The following is a 19,786-nucleotide window of genomic DNA, read 5'->3' as shown; positions in this document are numbered from 1 at the left end:
ATACTACATGCATGTAGTATAACGATAGAGCATCTAAAATGAACTTTTAGCCTCGTTATTAGACATCCATGGTCAGTGCTCATGGCCTGTGTTGTATTTAGAAAGAAGAACTAACGGAGACGCCAGCTTTCAGATTTTTTTTTCCTTTTATTAGACTTTCATGATCATACCTTCAAAGGTGCATGATTGGCACAGAATGGAATGTTTGTGTGTGATTGGTCCTCCAGTATTTCTGAGTGTGAGGTGCGTTTGTCTTTGAGTGTAGTGTGTGTGTGTCACCTGAGAGTTGACTGAAGGAGCAGGTATAATATTCCTCCTCATATTAATAAGAATTATGTGTGTATAGTAAATCTGAGATGATTGAGAAATTGTGTGTGTGTGTGTGTGTGTGTGTGTGTGTGTGTGTGTGTGTGTGTGTGTGTGTGTGTGTGTGTGTGTGTGTGTGTGTGTGTGTGTGTGTGTGTGTGTGTGTGTGTGTGTTAGACCACTGTAAATTTGAAGCGAGTGGTGTGTGAGTACTTCTCTTCAGGCCTCAGCAAGACGTCAGGAAACCGTGGCTGCCGAAACACACACAGTGCACACGGTTAAAGTAGGATGGACATGCAATACACAGCTAAAGGAAGTGTTAGCCATAGCCACATATTCTCTGATTGACCATAAAATGTAAATACAAGTAGTGGGCAGTTTTAATGGCTCGCTATTGAGAGCCAGCAACATGTCACAACCTCCTAAATCAAGAGTAAGCAATCTTATCCATTATCCTCACTTTGGCAGGAGCTCAACTGATATATAAATATATAAAGTACTGGCAAAAATAACTAGTGATTTATGAGTAGTTGACAGCGGACCTGGTTGACGGCATCGGGCCAGTTCTGGGTCTCCAGACACAAGGCACTGTGTTTGGGGTAGGAGGCTCCACCTTTTCCTCTCAGGGTTCCATCCAGGAAGTTGGAGGTGTAGAACTGAACACCTGGCTGGGTGGTGCTTACCTCCAGGACACGCCCACTCTCAGGATGCACCACCCTGCCAAAAAGGATGGTCTATAACAGATATTTTCCTTTGCATGTGTATAAGGTTGTGGCTCTCCACTTAAATGGCATAATGAGTTGGCCCCTGGATGTTGTGCTAATCTTAGTGCAGTGAGAGAGAGAGAATAAATAAATACATACCTGGCACACCAGCGCTCCTCGTGTGGTTGCCCTGGTTCCCACAGACAGAAGTTATGGTCAAATCCAGGACCAGGAAGTTCCTTCAAACGGGAACCAATCAGAGCAGGTGCTCTGAGGTCAAACGGCGTGTTTTCCACTGACTTAACCTCTCCTGCATGAGACAAAACAGGAAAACCACTGAGCTCAAAAAGTCCAGTGTGCATATGACTGAATTAACTTCATTGGGCATGTAAAAAGCACATAAAATAAAACGCAGCTGTCTTCTACTTCAGTCGTAATGACAGAAGAAATATGTTATCATGGTAATATTTTTAAACCCAGTAAACGTGAGTAAACATTTATTTATTGGCTAAACTGAGGGCTCTGACAAGCTCCCTCTAGCAACTTTTCAATGAATTACATGTTTCTTTTGCCACATTTATCTGGGTCCCACTGGCATGTTCTCAGTACTACCACTAGGGTGAACTCTTGGGTCTATTTCAGGCTCAGTGGGGAAGTCCCCATGGTTAAACTGGTCAGCAACTGCTACAGCAAGGTGCTAACAACAAGATCAGGGGTCCCGTTGCCAGGGAGCTCACATGGGCTACTGATAAATATGTACATCTGAATTTAACTGAATTTAAAATTGTCTGCTAGATGAATTAATCAAATGGCCATTCATACACACACCTAATACACAGGTACCCGCTTCCTTTGACCAACACCAGTTTGCCTACAAAGGGAACAGGTCTACAGAGGATGCAGTAGCCCTGCTGCTTCACATTGCACTGGAGCACCTGGAGCTAAAGAACACATACATCCGCATTCTCTTCATAGACTACAGTTCCGCTTTCAACACAATCCTTCCAGGCAAACTCATCTCCAAACTTCAGGACTTAAACCTCAATGTTACACTGTGTAACTGGGTATTGGACTTCCTGACCAATCACACACAGACAGTACAACTGGGGAAGCACCACTCTTCAAATCTGACCATCAGCACTGGCGCCCCACAAGGTTGCGTGCTCAGCCCACTATTATTCACTCTCTACACCCATGACTGTACTCCCTCCTGCCCAGCTAACTACATCTTCAAATTTGCAGATTACCCCACAGTGCTCGGCCTCATCTCCAACAACGATGAGGCTGCCTACAGGCAAGAAGTGGGAAACCTGGCAGTCTGGTGTTCTGAGCACAACCTCAGTCTGAACATATAGAAAACAAAATAAAAGATCTTTGACTTCCGGAAGTCTGCCCAGCACCATCACCATCTCCCACTCCACATCAACGGTGAAGAGGTTGAGTGAGTCACCTCTTTTAAGTTTCTGGGCCTAACGCTGACGGAGTTGTCCTGGGACACCAACACAGCTTCCATCATGGGGAAAGCCCAGCAACGCCTCTTCTACCTCCGGAGGCTGAGGAAAGAACACCTTCCTCAGAGACTACTGATCAACTTCTACCGCTGCGCTATAGAGTGTGCTGACATACTGCCTGACCGTATGGTTCTCCAGCTGCACAAAGGCGGAGCAGGCAGCCATCCAGAGGCTGATTAAAATAGCGGGAAGGATCATCGGGGCAGAGCTGCCCGACATCCATTCCATCTCCACCTCCCGTTGCCTGCAGCGTTGACATCGCATCCTCACTGACCCTTCCCACCCTGCCCATCATCTGTTCCCGTTACTACCGTCAGGGAAAAGGTTCAGATCCACCAAAGCACGCACCTCAAGAATGACAAAGAGCTTCTATCCGCATGCAATAAGGCTTCTCAACAGCTCATCCAATACCCCCCGGCCCACCCCGCCCCCATGGACTGCACTCTAACACTCTACCCTGCAATTATTGATGCACCTCAATATATACTGTATATTGCTTTTTTTATTTACTCAGGGATATTTATTTATCTATTTACTAATTGTCATTTATTACTATTTAGCGGTGACAGTTAGTGTGCACAGCAACTTTTTAGCTGCCTGATGCTGCCTCGTCTGTCTCGTTGTTTTTGTGACAATGACAATAAAGTATTTTGAACTTGAACTATTTTAAGAACCGAGGCCTATAGACTTACATGTACAGTGCTGATGAATCAAATGGCCCATGAGAAGGGCCAATGATTAGTTGTAGAATCGTAACTAATAGTTAATAGGGAAAGAGATGGAAAGAGAGAGTTAGGGATATCGATGCAGTACCTGTTGGGATCATTGTGTCATCAACTGGTAGGTAAGCCTGGGCTGAGATAGTCACTTCATGGTCATAAATGTCAGCTTTGCCCTGTGCAGAGGTGTAGGACATGATGCTGTGAGTGTGTGTGTGTGTTTGTGTTCATGTGCTGGTATATGTAACTACGACTTGTATCTCATCCACGTGAACATGGTTGATTTTTTTATGTTTATGCATATCTATTTTACTGTGTTTGTTGATGAATGACCTCATGGATTTGAGTAGAAGTGCTCAGTTGTATGTGTGTACAGAAGTTTTACCTGTGCCAGGGGGCTCAGTTTTATGTGTACAGAAGTGACAGTAATTTAAAGTTACAGTAGTTGGAGTAGTAGTTGTGTGCGTGTCATATCCACCATTCCATGTTAAAGTATAGCTAGTGTGTGTGTGTGTGTGTGTGTGTGTGTGTGTGTGTGTGGCTATTGTGTATTTTAGCCTTGCTTAATAGGCAAGGCAAGTCTATTTATACAACACATTTCATACACAGAGGCAATTCAATGTGCTTTACATAAATAAAAGCAAAAGGAATATCCAAAGGAAAGATCAAAACAAAGTGAAAATATATAATTTAAATAATTTAAATAATATGTACGGTTGGTGTGTGCCTCCGTGAGTGTGTGTGCGTGTGTGTTTAATCTGTGTGGGCTATGGTCTTACCTGTCCTCCCAGGTTAAAGTAAGAGTGGTTGGTGAGGTTGAGAGGTGTTGTTTTGTCTGTGTGAGCGCTGTAATGGACACTCAAAGTGTGTTTTTCCAGGGAGTAAGTGACACACACACGCAGGTTTCCAGGGTAACCCTCGTCCCCATCAGGACTGCAGTGGCTGAATTTGACTCCATTTTCCACAATTTCGCTCGTCCATACTGCCTGTAACACACACACACACACACACACACACACACACACTCATTACCGGTAACACTTTGACACCTGTGTGCTCATTCGGGCCTCCACAGTGAGAGACTGTGTGTGTCTCTCTCTCTCTTTATCTGTTTATTTCTACATGTGTGCATGTGTGTACCTTGTGAAAGCCTCGTAAGCCCCCATGCGAAGCGTTCGGCCCATTATTCAAAGCAAGTTTGTATTTCTGACCGTCTATGGTGAAGCGACCTTTGGCAATCCGGTTTGCAACCCGGCCCACTACAGCACCAAAGTAGCGTGGGTTTGACAAGTAACCTGCAAAATGTACAGATATAGAACACCTACACATTACACTTCTCATGGGTATGTCCATCAATTTGATACAAACATAGATTAAGGTAGACTAAAGTCTATTATTTGGCTGACGCATCACTTAGGTTTAGATTCTCATATGGAAAGTGTGTGTGGGAGACATATTTCAGAATACCAACACTGATATTGCAGAGAGAAAAAGACCTAAGACTACAGGGTAAATTGATCACAGCATCTGTGTAGGCTAAGTTATTTTTCAGAGATTAACCAAGAACTAGGCTTTTGTTTTCCAAAAACATTGAGCTACTGCTTCCTGGCACAGTGTGTGTATATAGCGAGGGTCGAGCTGAGTGGAGGAGCGACCAGGCCTCCGAGTATGCAGGAGTGATACAAAGAGACAAATGGTGAGCTGTATTCGTCAATCAAACAGCATCAAAACATTCAAAGCAGACAAGGTATGATAACCAACCAGAAAAGTCATCGACAGCCCTTACTCACTTCCTAAATCATCAAAACCAAGTACCACATCCGCAAAGTGGCCGTGCCGATCGGGAGTCTTAATTGCCGTTATGATACAACCCAGAGAGATGACCTCCACCCGGACACTCTCCGTGCTCAAAGTCCACTTCTCTACGGAACCCTGTTCGGGTGCAACTCCGAACACCTCCTTTGCTACCTCCGTCATGATCACAAGCTCAGCTTTCTTCGCCGACAGTTTATGATGGAAACAACCTTCTGCTCCCAGCTATAACTTAACAGAGATAGAGATCTGTCAGTGTCCGACGGCTCCTGGACAATATTCTAATTTTATTGGCAAAAGACTAGAGCGAAAAGCTAGAACTGTCACCTCATCTCATTCCACCTCCGTGCACATGACTGCGCGTCGCCTTGACATCATCAATATGCGACAAAGCATGTTGTAGTCTTTAGGTAGCCTTTCCTCGTCGTTTATTGCCTCGTGATGAATAACTAATTGAGGTAATTTGAGACATTGTGTTTAGATTCTACACCTCATTATTGGCCCATCTCGCGCTCAGTAGTTCAATACGGGCCATTTGATACATCAGCACTGTACATATAGCTTAACAAATACCTTAAAATACCTGTGCATTAGGTGTGAGTATGCCTGCGTAAAGCCTGTGAACGTGTGAGACTATAAATAGGCCTAGTGCAGCTCCAGATTAGTGGATCCTCTGAGGGTCCTTCCACTGGCTGCCTCAACCTTCTTATTTTTAGTAACTGGGTTTTCCTCTCTGTGCCTAGTGCCCTCATCCCTGTGCTGGACTTGTCAAATCATCCAGGTCAACGCATCTCTATAGTAGGCTATATGAATGTAGTAGGCAAGGTAGTCTACAGGCTAAGCTGTAATTTATACGTTCCTGGGTTTCTTGTAGTGGGTTGGCTGTGCAAGAGTTGCAGATGTTGTCATTCGTTGGAAAGATTAGCTCAGAATGTCACGTCTAATCCAATGATGGATAGGATCTCCTGTGCTGATCCCCCAGCCCCTGATTGTGTGTGTGTGTAAGTGTGTGTTGGTAAATACAGGTCACCTGACACTGTTACAATCACTATCTGTTAGATTACTGATACATCTCGCCTTCAGACACCTCTCCCTGTCACTCTCTTACACAAGATGTTTCTCTCAAAACTAAATGACAAAATAATGGCGAGTCATACTTTTTAACAGGCAAATTACCTGAGGTCACAGAGAACACAAATGCCCCCCTGAATCTTTGCATAGTCTACTGTATGTAGGCATAAGATATACTATTTAATAATTAATAAATTAATTGATTAAAGAGTGGCTATATTTAGTTATAATTACTGAGCTATATCTGCAGTGCATGTTAAATTATGTCAGTTAAAATCACATGTGAATCTTGAACTTGATGAAGTTGTGATTCTGACCTACTTTGAACTCGGAAGCTGTCAAACAAGCGTGAGCATTTTACATTAATTGAACAGCTGTGAACAGGCTCTCTGTCTCTGGTTCTCAACAGTGAGTGTCGCCTTTCTGGGGTTGTACGAAACACAGACCCTTTTCATACAGTTGAAAAAATGACATAACCCACCATATGTTTGAGGGGTGTTTTGGGGTTATAGGCCCAACTTCGTTCCAGTTTAGTGTTTCAGTCTCTCCAGTATTTTGCGATCTTGCATTGTCACAAACTCACACAAGTTCAAGGATTTCCCGCAATTGCAATGTTCTCTTATTACCGCAATTTACGTCATGTCATGGACTTCCGGCATTATTTACAAGTGAGGTATCTAATTCAAAATCACCGCAATTTTAACAGCACTTTTTGAAGTCCCGCAGCAAATTCAGTCGCTTTTGGCCATAACAATCACAACAAACCCTCACAAGATCCTGGTGGGACCGTTTGAAACTTGCTTTAGGACCTCGCGGAAACGCCGCCAGTAGGCGCTCTGAAACTTTATAAAAGTGGTGAGAGGAGAAATCGGTTTGCGCGCAACGTCACGCTGGAGAGTTTAAACTGGACAAGATGGCGGAAGACAGCGGGCTGAGGAATCGGAGTCGCTCGTCGAAGAGCCGTAAAAATCGACGACAGGTTGAAGGTAAAGTTACCTCTTAATCACCGGATGTCCTCATTAGCGCACTGGAGGAATATGGTTGTACATGCCTTCGCAGAACTTACTGTCTTAAATGTATAGCAGCTGATAACTTTGGTCGTGGTTAAGTGACCTGGTGAAAGTTACAGCTGGCACTTAACCTATTCTGGCGGACAGCTATCACACTCACCTGGCGATGTAATTAACGTGACCTGTTGACTCGTCCATCAGGCGAACCGTTGTGTCCTTTTCCCTCACGGAGTATGGAGACAGACATGGGTCTACTCTTAATTGTGCGGCAGTTGGCAATGAGTACACTTCAGTCTTGTAACGGTTCGGTTTAGGCTTTTGTGTACACAAATCGCTGTACTGCATGGCAGTTCATAGTGTGCGCGGCTGGCCTGGCACGGGTATTTATAAGTAGGCTATTATTAGCTAGCTCGTTTACTTTCCAGTCACATTACCTCTTGCAATGGTCGGCGTTTCTTCTGTTTTGCGTTTCAGGGGTGCGAAACTGCGATCTTTACACGTGGTAATGTTTTTTTTACACACTGTATATGATGGTCCTGGTATTTACTTTCATCAAGTTTTCCTGTGGTGAGAGGCCAGCGACACTATGACGTGTGAATAAAGACATGGACATTTTTTCGCTGTATGTAATTTGGTCAACTTGCTTAGCATGCTGTTTTGTAATCGAAAAACAGCTCAGAACTCATTGGTCACACGGACAGTCTCCGTCTCCTATTACGATTAGGAATCGTATCAGTTCAGGGGTTAATTTTGTTTTTTGGTTGGCCGCGGAGCACTGGATATGGATGCAGCAGGTCCTAGGCACAAAACATCGTGGTTGTAGTTGATGTTGACGAATTCCAGCCACTTCTCAGTCACAAAGACATGAATTTTACTCGCATAACGTATTGGCTTTCCCCCATTAGTCTACTAACTCTGACCGGATTACCGCCACTAGCTAGGAGTGCAAAATGTGAGACTGTTATTATGGGCATGTTAATTTCAAGATAGAGGTAGCTTACTTTCTTTTTGATAACGTGTATAATTTTCTTATTGAAAATGGAGATTGACAGTTGGATTATAGGTTTCCTTTCAGTGTTTTGTAGTGGTTAAACAATATCCGTTGTTTGTCCTTGGTGCTTTGCTGGTCTGCACTAGTTTTGACAGTTTGACAGGCCGCCAGCCCGAGGTCAGCTGGCTGTTTGCCTGAGTTGCACTCTACGGTGGACACCACGGTTTGTTTTTTTCTACGCAGGGACCAAAATTTGCCATATTTAGACTCTCGACTTAACGGATCCAGGCTTATCGCGGCTCTCGGATAAAGTGCAGGGGTTAGAATAGACTGTCGCGCCGGGAATAGAACATGACTCGAGTTTAAAGAGCCTGTTGAATTGGAGAGAAAGAACGTCGATATGTTTACCTCAGTGCAACGTCTGAAAATTCCTCAAGATTTCCGGTCCAAAAAGAGATGTTATAGTATCAGATCATCAGAGTAGAAGAGAGCATTCGATTACTTAAAACTGATTACAAAATCTCCAAATCCTCCAACTCAAACGCGCTATTCAGCACTTGCATACACAGCCTATTTTACTCATGTTTTTGTATTCAATAAATATTTTGTAATAATTGATTGATTTGATTCATTTTTAGCATTTAAATATACAGTTGTTGAGGACGGTGTGGAGGACGTTCCAATGCTGATCCCGCCCCAAATGCCCCAGGTGGTTCATATGAAGAAATGCCTGGTGGGTGCCCCCCCATTAGCTGAAGTGGAGGGCTTCATGGATGAGGAGGAGCCTATTCTGGTAAAGGAGGAGCCAGCCTCGGTAAAGGAGGAGCCAGCCCCGGTAAAGGAGGAGCCAGCCCCACTGGAGGTGGAGCCGGAACCAGAACCAGAACCAGAATCAGAGAAGGCTAGGCCAGTTCAGGTTGTGGTGGCAAATGAAAATGACCACGGTTTTGAGCTTGACGCAGCTGCGCTGGAACGCATTCTTATGCAGGAGCATGTCCGTGATTTAAACGTGGTGGTTCTGTCAGTGGCCGGAGCTTTCCGGAAAGGCAAGTCCTTCCTGTTGGACTTCATGCTGCGGTACATGTACAACCAGGTGAGCTGTGCACATGCACATAAACATCACTCTCAGATTCACAAAACAGTTTGTCTTCTCTGTAACTCACTGTCTGTTGTCTGTTAGCTGACTTCATCCTTCGCTCATCCTCTTCCATTTTCACTTCTCAACCCTACATTTTCTTAAGCGCTTTTTTTTTTATTAACCCCTCCTCACTCTCTCTCAATGTCCACTTCAAATAAACAATGAAAACATGAATGATTACTAACAAATGTTGACATTGATAAGATGTTATACAAAACAGTGGTTAAGATCAAACCTCTCCCCCTCTCCCTTACAGTCCTCTCCATGGTTGGGGGGCAATGAAGAGCCTCTCACTGGCTTCACCTGGAGGGGTGGCTGTGAGCGAGAGACCACAGGTATACAGGTGTGGAGTGACGTGTTTGTGGTGGAGAAGAAAGATGGCAATAAGGTATGTGTGTGTATGCGTGTGTGTGTGTGTGTGTGTATACATGTGTTTTGTGAGACTGTTTGCTTTATTAGATTTATAGCCCATGTTTTTGAATGTTATCAGCTTTTACCATAATTTGCTGTGCTCTTTCTTGGTGTATTTGAGTAAACAAATCTATGTTTTTGTGTGTGTGTGTGTCCCTTCTCGTGTGTGTGTCCTATCAGGTGGCTGTTCTCCTGGTGGATACTCAGGGAGCCTTTGACAGCCAGTCCACTATCAAAGACTGTGCCACAGTGTTCGCTCTCAGCACAATGACCAGCTCAGTACAGGTGTGTGTGTGTGTGTGTGTGTGTGTGTGTGTGTGTGTGTGTGTGTGTGTGTGTGTGTGTGTGTGTGTGTGTGTGTGTGTGTGTGTGTGTGTGTGTGTGTGTGTGTGTGTGTGTGTGTGTGTGTGTGTGTGTGTGTAAATGAAACCTCATCCAAGTTTTTCCTGAGAGAAGTAGGGATGAGAGGAGCCATTGTTTATAAGCATTCAAGAATAACAGAAGCGCATAAGAAGTCTTTTAATCTCCACCACTTATAGTTTGCATTCTCCGGATATCTAGATGATTTAAATGTGAACTGTGTAGCTATCTGTCCATAATGGGTTCACAGCAGTCACAACATAACAAGTCAGAAAGGCAGGAAAGGGAGCATGACGTCAGATGATAAACTATTTGGGCTTACTTTCAGAAATTCGGTTAATCCCTCCTATTGTCTTAAGATATAGTAACACCTATTACCCTAATAATTACGAGCGGTCACCATCGCCAGAGAGGCAAGGTCACATTTTGAACTGTTAAGGTCTAAGCATATCTAAAAAAAAAAAAAAACAAGGATGAGTAAAGAATTAGTGTTTAAGTGTGTGGAGGGGAGCATCTGTGGTTTTGATGCACCATTGAAAAACATGGATACAATGCATTGCTAGTAAGATAGCATATACAGTTTTTCTTGAAATGGACATTCTAACTGGTAATTATGAGTATGAGGGATAAGGCTGACTAGTTTATTGCACATTGAGTGAAACCTTGTTTTACATCAAAGGTTAGTTCAGGTCATATTGACCCAAGGACAACAGGTGTTATTTTGTTTTCATAGCAAGTACACTGAAAGTGATTGTTTTTTATTTATTATTATAATTTTTTTAAAGGTCATTTTAGAAAGCTAGACGCACAGCCATGGAGTTTCATCCCCAACTTGTATCATTTTTGCAATGTTTGAAACAATGCCTATTTTGCTCTGAATGATGGTCTGAGATCACATTATTGCAGCATAGTGACACAGGGAGGTGACCCCGTTAATCTCACAGAATCGGCATGTTGTAACACTTGCCTGGAAAGAGGAGAGGGAAGAGTCATGTGTTGAAACCTGTCGCAAGTCTGTGGGAACACTCTCCCACCGATGGCAGATGAGCTTGTTCTCAGAGGAGAAGCATGACTAGGTCACAGTTTATGTCTTGAGAGAGAGAGAGGGTGATTGTGGGGCCGTGTGTGAGGTCTTATGCCTTTGGTCCAATTGGTATATTTCTCTTGAGAGGAATCTGGCGTGCACAGGAAGAACATGGCGCTTCTGCTGATCAAGCACGCAGGGTTAGAAACAGAAGGTCTGTGTTTGCGTGAGAGCCGTGCTCCTGCTCTTGTGTCAGTTGTTGTCATTGTAACCCACCTACTTGAAAACATTTGGCACATGGAGCTCGTCACCACGTTCCCAAACTGGAATACCAAGGAAATCTGTTTTGCAATTCAAGTTTGGTGTTTGATTTCCATATGGGTTGATGTTGATGCTAATTTTACTCTCTCTCTCTCTCTCTCTCTCGCTCTCTCTCTGTCTGTCTGTCTGTGTCTATACTCTCTCTAGGTCTATAATCTCTCTCAGAATATTCAAGAGGATGACTTGCAGCATCTTCAGGTAAGGACGCAGACAGTAGATATAAACTGTATCTGCTGGGAATGTGGATGGGCCCAGTGGACATGTTGCAATCTGTCCTCTGGGAATAAAGACACTCCCTTCATTCTTGTGTTAATCTGAAACCACAGACTCCGTGTTCTATGTCGCGATTGTGTTTGTAGCCAGGGGCATGTCTGTCTCTGTCTGTCTGTCTGTCTGTCTGTCTGTCTGTCTGTCTGTCTGTCTGTCTGTCTGTGTCTGTCTGAGTTTTCTAGTGAGGAAGTCGCCATCTCTAGATTTTTTTTCCCCCCTGTGTTAACACCCCTGCCTCTTCTGTCTGTACTCCTAATTCAGAACACCAAGCCAGCAGTGGTTATTTACAGGAGTGGTTTCTCTTGTGATGGAGTACCGGTAGACTCTTTTGTGTTTTAATGAGTTTCTTTCTGTTGGTAGCTCTTCACCGAGTATGGAAGACTGGCCCTGGAAGAGATATATGAGAAGCCCTTTCAGGTACCGAGAGACTTTGCATCTTAACACTGAGAAGCTGAACACTGATTACTGTGTTAACATCTGGTACCTGTTTTTGTCTTAACACTGAACACAAGTGAATCTTCACCTTGTCTGGATCAGTGTGGGGTCTCCTCACTTAACAGTGTTTTTTTGCTCTCGCTGTAGAAACTGATGTTCCTGATCAGAGACTGGTGTTACCCCTACGAGCATAACTACGGCCTGGAGGGAGGGAACCGTTTCCTGGAGAGAAGGCTTCAGGTACGGATGGCTGTCCTTGCGTCTGCTCCACTGTGTGCTTGGGCTGGCAAAATGCACAGGCCTCTTTAAAGCTACATTACTTAACCTGCTGATCAGGCCAGCGATTAGCCAAACATTACAAAAATCTCAAACTTCTCCTCCCTGCTCCACCCATCAGCTGGGCTCGGGTGTTGGGCTGATATGGAAAGGTGGCAAGTTTCTCAGGGGTGAGAACATGTCTATAATGGGGCTGGGGGGTGTTCAGTCAGAGTAGCCTACAGGTGACGTGCCCTCATGAAGATGTATGGTTTTGACCATAATTCAGATTAATCAAATACTTCACATGCCATAACTTTTTAATTAATAGAGAGAATGTGTTCTACTTTATGTATATGTGTGTGTTTGAACAGGCTAAGTTTTAGTGTTGGGTATTTTATATGGGTGCAGGCAGACTGTAGGGTGTTTTATTTGTCTGCGTTTGAGTGTATTTATGCAAGTGTGTTTGTCGTGTGTGTTTTATGTGTGTGTTTCAGGTGAAGCAGAACCAACATGAGGAGCTGCAAAACGTTAGGAAGCACATCCACTCCTGCTTCTCCTCCATCGGCTGCTTCCTGTTGCCCCATCCCGGCCTAAAGGTCGCCACCAACCCCAACTTCGATGGCAGACTGAAGGGTCAGACCACACACACACACACACACACACACACACAAAAGATGCATACAACCATAGACCCAAACCCTGGGCCACTCAGACATGTACGTGCACACACAAAAGCCTTAGACGTACACACACACACACACACACACACACACACACACACCAGTGCTCATACATACACCAATACATACGCACGGACACCACACACACACACACAATCAGAAATCACCTCTGCACCAACAAGCTGAGGAAACGCTTCATGGAGGACTGGCTGGAGAATTCTATTAGACTGTACATATAGAAACCTCACACTCACAAGTTTATTGCAGACACTACCACTGCATTAAAATCCTGTTTGGAGGTAATTTGTGTTGTAGTTCCTACATGTGGTGGGATTGGGGGTTATTGCTGGCTGGATGTTAAGCTGGCAGCTAAACGCACTCGCTCCACTGGTGGGGACTGGGTTGTGATGGAATGTTGGGGGATAGAAGTAAGCTGTCTGAATCATAATTAGTGGAGAACCGTGCCTTTGGTTGAATGCCATGGGAATAACTGTGGTGGTGGTTGTGCTCTCAAGGGTCTGGGCCTGTATTTACAAAACATCTTAAGGCTAAAGGTGGCTCCTAACTTGCTGATTTAGAAGTTCCTACAAATAATGGCTGTTTCAGTCCTGAATTTGGGACTCTTTTTTTGTATTCATTTTTGACTCCCTTTCCCCCCCAAGTCTGGGAGAACTAAGAAGTAGTGGAGAGGACTCCTAACTCACTAAAACCAAATTAACAGAAAATGATAATTTCTAACACTTGTTTTTGAATGCAGATGCTAAATTGCTGAAAGGATACCATCTCAATGCCAGGAAATATAGCCTATGTAGAGCTTATAAGGGATGTAATAGGCTACGTCACAAAGCAACTGAAACAACCCACTCGGTGTCAACTGAACTGAATGTTACGTTTGGTTGTAGGCCTACAAATACCTCCTGTGTCTACACACGTGCCAACATACTGATAGAGTTTGAAAACTGATACTTGGTCTGTGGGCAGCACATTCAGTTATTTAATTTGTAGCCTAGGTCTTTTATTTATTTATTTGTTTGTTTTTGCGTTCGGCTATGAACTGTCTGTGGCAATGAAGCCTAGTCACAGCACAGACTTGTCCCTCATCAACCAATCACCAAGGTCATTGCAAGCAAGCTTGTGCATGAGACTTGACGTCAGCCATAGCAACAGAGTCTTTCTCTTTGCTTAGTCTTTCTCTTCGAGTTCTTGCTTTTCCTTAGTAAAAGGTGGTCTCAGCAGCTTTGCGAATAGGAAAGAAAACATTTAGTTGGAAAACGTTTAGTGTGACGTAGGAGTATTGTTAGTGGTAAGATAAAATGCTTTGTGAATACGGGCCCTGGATTCTAACTTGCTTGGCGAGTACTGTGCTTGACATCCTCAAATTAGTTTATTTTTATTCGTGTAAACATTAGAATTTATCCGGATCTACTGTTCAAAGCTAACTTATAAGGGTATTAGTCAGTATTTATACTGAAGTTGCTGTAGTGCATTTACAAATTGCATTTAAAAAAAAGCATATTTGTAAGGATGCTAAGGCATTGGAAATACTTAAAATTAGACATCCATCTGAAGTAGGTATTGATGTTGTAGTTAACCTCTGAAATTGGTGTTGATGTAGTTAACCTTTTTTAGCCGGTAAAGGGAGTGTGTATTTGCGTGCAGACATCGATGACGAGCATGCTATGCTGTGTTGTGCGTTTCTGCTACATGCATGTATCTGTGTTTGCGTGACCTCTGAACCGTGTGTGCAGACATCGATGACGATTTTAAGAGGGAGCTGAAGGAGCTGGTGCCTCTGCTGTTGGACCCTGAAAACCTGGTGGAAAAGGAGATCAACGGGGCCAAGGTCACCTGCAGGGACCTGCTTGAGTACTTCAAGGTAGCTGCATGTCTGTCAAGGGTTGTCTTGACTTCTCATACGCATGCACAGTTTTGCTTTTAGCTGATGCTTTTATGATGCAAAGCCTCTTTCAGTGCAGGTAAGCAATAAATATTCATTAATATACATCCTGACAGCAGCTAGTAAATACACAAGCTTGATTGAGGAAAAAGAACCCTTTGTGAAGGGACCCGAGGTAGAACCTTAAGCGCTTCTGTAGTGTAGTGCAGCTGTTCTTCAGGACCCTCTCAGGCTGAGGTGATGGACAGGCTTGTCTGCTGGGGCACTAAGGGGTGGCTGGATTAGTGAGCTCATGTGTGGCATCAGAGGCTCTCAACTCCCACTGCTGTAGCGCTCCCAGTCAATACAGTGCTTTCAGGTCAGCACAGCCAGACCCTTTATATCATTAGGCTGTCAACGATCCCCTCGGCCTAATTAAGGGGAGGTGGGGGGGTGAGTGTTTGAGTTGGGGTAGATCCAGGAACTGGGGGAGGAAGTGTGGTCGGGGACAGAACAATGGCGGGTTTGGAACATAGGCTTTGAGAACATGTGACCCGCAAGGCTGGTTGGATTCCCTGAACTAAGGAATTTCACAAAACCTTTGCGCTGGTCGTTCCTGACTGTTGCTGCGGGAAATAAGATTTGGTTGACTTTTGACCCTGACTTTGACCTTTGGCCTGCAGGCTTACATCAAGATATACCAAGGGGAGGAGCTGCCACATCCCAAGTCCATGTTACAGGTCTGCCAAGTCACCACACACACACACACACACACACACACACACACACACACACACACACAATGGCAAAGTTGTGTTTCTGTTGAGCATTTGACCTTTGCCCTTAATGTCTCCTTGTATCCCACTCAGGCGACGGCTGAGGCCAATAATCTGACTGCTGTAGCCGGTGCCAAAGATACCTACAGTAGAGGCATGGAGCTGGTGAGGAGAACATGTTTATTTATTAAATTACCCAGAGCACATTGCTCTACCAGCTGAGTTGCAGGAGTACAGTTTTATTTTGGAAGTTTTATTTGGTGATTTTAACTTTTTTTTTTTTTTTTTTCTCCCCTGGTGGGTCTCAGAAATGAGCTCTCTCTCCCACAGTTTGAGGCCAGAGAGTTGGGGAAAGTGTGTCATTATATAATGCATCCAGAGTGGCAGAAGCTAGCCTAGATACTAAAAAAAACTAGGGAGAAGAGGAGGTCCAGAATAGCAGCTTTCTCAATTGACCCAGATAAGGAAAGCAGGACGGCTATTTCCTGAGCTACTGGGCCAAACCAGCTGTGTGTGCATGTGCGTGTGTGGGTACATGTGCCTTTGGCCCAGTGTGTGTGTGACCTTGCTGATCTTGTGGGTGTTTCTTGGTGGACAGGGGAGTATGTGTTTTCTGTGATTTTATTGGTCACAGACATGCTATTCTGGTTAGCTTCACATAGTTCAAGTCTCAAGTCTTTGAAACAAAAGTCTCATAGTGTCCCAATCTTTGTAAGTAAGAGGTCATCTGCGCTGGTTGGGTTTGAAAGGGCATCCAGAATTGTATTACGTTAACTATTTAACACCTGACTTAAAGACTTGCTGCCTGGCTAAGAATAGCTCATTATAATGTTATCATTGGCCTGCTCAAAGCAAGTGGTAACATCTCACTTCAAGTGCCCCTCACATGTAGGTGTCGCTTGTCAACAGTGGCATCTTTGACCCTTTTTCTTTTTTTTTTTTTGGCCCTTCTCAGATCTGCGGCGGGACCAAGCCGTACATCGCCCCCTCTGACCTGCAGCGGTACCACGAGCAGCTGAAGGAGAAGTCCGTCCTGCAGTTCCGCGCCATCAAGAAGATGGGTGGGCTCGAGTTCAGCCAGCGTTACCAGGAGCAACTGGAGGCGGCGCTGGACGAGCTGTTCGCCAACTTCATCAAGCACAACGACAGCAAGAACATCTTCTACGCCGCACGCACCCCAGCCACACTCTTCGCGGTCATGTTCGTCACCTACATCATCGCCACGATTACGGGTTTCATCGGGTTGTCGGTGATCGCTGCGCTGGCCAACCTGGTGATGGGGGTCTCGCTGATGTCGCTGTGTGCCTGGGCGTATGTCAGGTACTCGGGCGAGTACCGCGAGGTGGCCGAGGTGATCGACCTCACAGCAGAGGCATTGTGGGAACAGGTGAGTGGCTAGTCTAGATTCTCTCACTGCCTTCTTTTCTTCTTTCTCCTCTGTCTCTCCCTCAGTTTCTCTCTAGCTCTCTCTCGCTCTCTCCCCCTTCTATCTCCCTCTCTCTCTCTCTCCCCCTTCTATCCATCTCTCATTCACTCTGTCTCTCTCGCTCACCCCCTCTCTTGTTTCTCTCTGACCATCTCTGGAGAATCCTGGCGTTGACTTTATGTTACTCCATTGAGGAATTTGTCTTTTCTGTGTCACTTATTTCGTTGTTTGCTTAATCTCTTGTTTTTTTTTTCTTTTTCTCTCCTATTCTTTCTTACTGTCTCTCTCTGTCTCTATCTCTCTCAGGTCCTGAAACCCCTGACGGAGCAGTATATGGAGGATAATATTAGACAGACTGTAGTAAACTCAATAAGAGCTAGTTTAACAGAGCCTGTGGTCAATCCCGGCACAAAGTTAAAAAACAACTGATCTCCAGCCCTCAAGACACACCCTCCGCCCTTTAGTTGTTGGTTGGTTTGTTTTGTTTGTTTGTTTGTTTGTGTGAGTGGGAGAGAGAGAATGGAGCTCATTTCATAGTGGAACTAAAACCAAAGTTTACACTCAACACCTGGAGTATAGTTGTCTATCCCCTGACCCCCCTCAGATGCTGGCAAATCAAACTGAGCGCACACACACTTACACACACTGACTCCTCATTCATATAGATTTACGCCATCTTGTGTGTAGGAACAAACTGACCTATGTTCACTTATGTATTAGTGACAGAAGTGACACAGAAACAAGACAACCCGGTTCTGCCAAGTTAAGTGTTAACGGTGCCATGACGACAATTCATCTGAGCCTTTTATTTTATTCCTTTTTTTATATATATATGTTTTGATGCCTTTTTTTTCTGGTCTCCCAAACCGCCTTGTAAAACAAGTATACATGAACACATCGAAACTGACAAATACAGTTATAGGCTCCAAGATGGATGCATAACGGCACGACTCCCGTCAATGACTGGTGTGTTGTCTTGGCACGTAACATCAGAACGCTTAGCACAAAAATCCATCCAAGTCTCTCCGTTGTACAGCTGTTAGAAAATCATGTTATTTTGTATCATAGATGACAAAGCATGTACATGAATGTATAAATACATGATTTTTGTATCATTTTTGTAGATGACTGTAGAGGAGTAATGGTTTGTCTGGCAGGTTTTGTGATGTTGGTCCGGTGGAAACCACTGTTATCTTTTTATTCTTCTGTTTAAGACCGCCTCTGACTCCACCCCTCTCCCAAGCGCCAATCAGAAGTAACTTATCTGGGGACAGAGAGGAGAGGATTGGTGGATAGAGGATCGAGTTTTATCTGGCCTTTTAAAAGCTGCATCCTGTAATTTATTTTTTAAAGATGATTAAAAAAAACATATTTTAAAGTTACAAGTTATTGTTGGCCTTGTGTTTTTCTTGTTGTGAAATTAGGTAATATATATTTGTATTTAGGGTGTATCCATTAATACAAAATTATTTGTTGAAGGGAGCAATATGTGTTTGTTGTCCCAACCCCAAAAAGACTCACTCTGATGGTATGATATAAAGGTATGCCTGGTATTGCTGTGATCAGCATTCATCTCGTTTCTCACATAGGCCTTTTCTGCATTTGTTTATTGTTTGTTTTGTTTTTTTGGGGGGGGCTGTGACAAATGTAAACAAATGCTTAAAAATGAGGATCAACATGCATACAATGCAAACTAATGCTGGCATAGCTCCTGCTGCTGTTTTTATTTTTGAATATGTTACAGAACAGAGCAATATTTTACTTTAATATTTGTATTCTCTGATGGTGGTTTTCTATGAAGATTTCTATCATTGACCTCAAACCACATATTGCAACTTTTTAAGACATTTGATATTTACTATATTTTTCTTCCGACATGGCCTTACATCTGAAGAGCTGCTGAAATGGCAAGTTATTTGTATTTAGAGCGTTGAAAGACTGCACAAAAAAGGCTTTGAAAAGAAGTTGACCAACTACCAAATCAATCTGTCCAGTCTATCCATATTTAGGTTGTTACCATGCTGTCAAGGTATTTTGTTTGTGAAGTATGTGTTTGAAATCTGACTCACAGGAGTGTCCCCTCAAAGTTGAGAAGAAAGCCCTGTGGATAAAAGGCCTCTTGTGCTGTTTAACTTAAGTTCCTCTATAGTGTCAACTCTCTGGGTAGACTCCTGCATGCCTCTCTGTTGTTATGGAGACGACTGTTTTAAACACCTAGAACAATGGGGTGCAGGACGCACAGTAGCCAGCCGTTACTGGCAGCACAGTTTAGTTTGGGGGAACGCCGTGGAAAGAAGGCAAGGTAAGACCAGAGGGATATTTTTCTAAGGTTTCTGGTTTGGAGAGATTTAAAAAAGAACTGCTTTGAGAATTACAGTGGTTTACAGTATCTGAGCATCTAAGAACAAAGTTTTTTTTTTTTATGTTTCTTTTGTATGGCTAAGGAAATGCCGTCTATGATGCTTGTTTAAACAGGACGTAATACCATGTGGCCATGTTTTTGTATTTCTAGACACTGCTTTTCCAGACATTCACATAGAAGGTATTCGCATTTCAGGAAGGAAATGAATCCAGATAGCATGAACTCCCCCCTCCATATACCCAGTGTTCACCTGTGTCTTGAACGCCTCCTCATGTCACAGAGAGCTGGAACATTCAGCCCAGATATCCTTTGCAATCCTGTAGCG

General features: G+C 43.9%; 2 protein-coding genes across 4 annotated transcripts; one reads left to right on the top strand and one right to left on the bottom strand.

Moving 5' to 3' along the window:
• Positions 1–127: 127 nt before the first annotated feature.
• On the bottom strand, positions 128–5,427 carry galm (galactose mutarotase). 3 transcript variants are annotated; one of them, XM_031578955.2, is made up of 9 exons: positions 5,380–5,398; positions 5,031–5,277; positions 4,381–4,535; positions 4,020–4,226; positions 3,335–3,416; positions 1,170–1,320; positions 849–1,023; positions 456–557; positions 128–369 (listed from the first exon to the last, which is right to left on the bottom strand). In XM_031578955.2, exons 2-8 carry the CDS (start codon positions 5,215–5,217, stop codon positions 480–482), a joined length of 1,035 nt encoding a protein of 344 aa, XP_031434815.1. In that variant the 5' UTR covers positions 5,218–5,277; positions 5,380–5,398; the 3' UTR covers positions 128–369; positions 456–479. The 3 variants fall into 3 exon arrangements, with proteins under 3 accessions (XP_031434815.1, XP_042565453.1, XP_031434816.1); XM_042709519.1 differs by having other exon boundaries at positions 128–385; positions 472–557; positions 5,031–5,427; XM_031578956.2 differs by having other exon boundaries at positions 128–394; positions 481–557; positions 5,031–5,427.
• Positions 5,428–6,950: 1,523 nt separating this feature from the next.
• On the top strand, positions 6,951–18,481 carry atl2 (atlastin GTPase 2). The gene is made up of 13 exons (XM_012817046.3): positions 6,951–7,109; positions 8,763–9,217; positions 9,519–9,650; positions 9,854–9,958; positions 11,526–11,576; positions 12,009–12,065; positions 12,231–12,323; positions 12,836–12,974; positions 14,770–14,897; positions 15,581–15,637; positions 15,767–15,838; positions 16,629–17,060; positions 17,406–18,481. The coding sequence occupies exons 1-13, from the start codon at positions 7,037–7,039 to the stop codon at positions 17,526–17,528; spliced, it is 1,917 nt and encodes a 638-aa protein (XP_012672500.2). The 5' UTR covers positions 6,951–7,036; the 3' UTR covers positions 17,529–18,481.
• Positions 18,482–19,786: the final 1,305 nt, after the last annotated feature.

The sequence above is a fragment of the Clupea harengus genome, chromosome 13 (genome assembly GCF_900700415.2).
Source record: "Clupea harengus chromosome 13, Ch_v2.0.2, whole genome shotgun sequence".
NCBI lineage: Eukaryota > Metazoa > Chordata > Actinopteri > Clupeiformes > Clupeidae > Clupea > Clupea harengus.
Note: the sequence above shows the minus strand (reverse complement) of the source record. Positions and strands in the feature narration are given on the sequence as shown.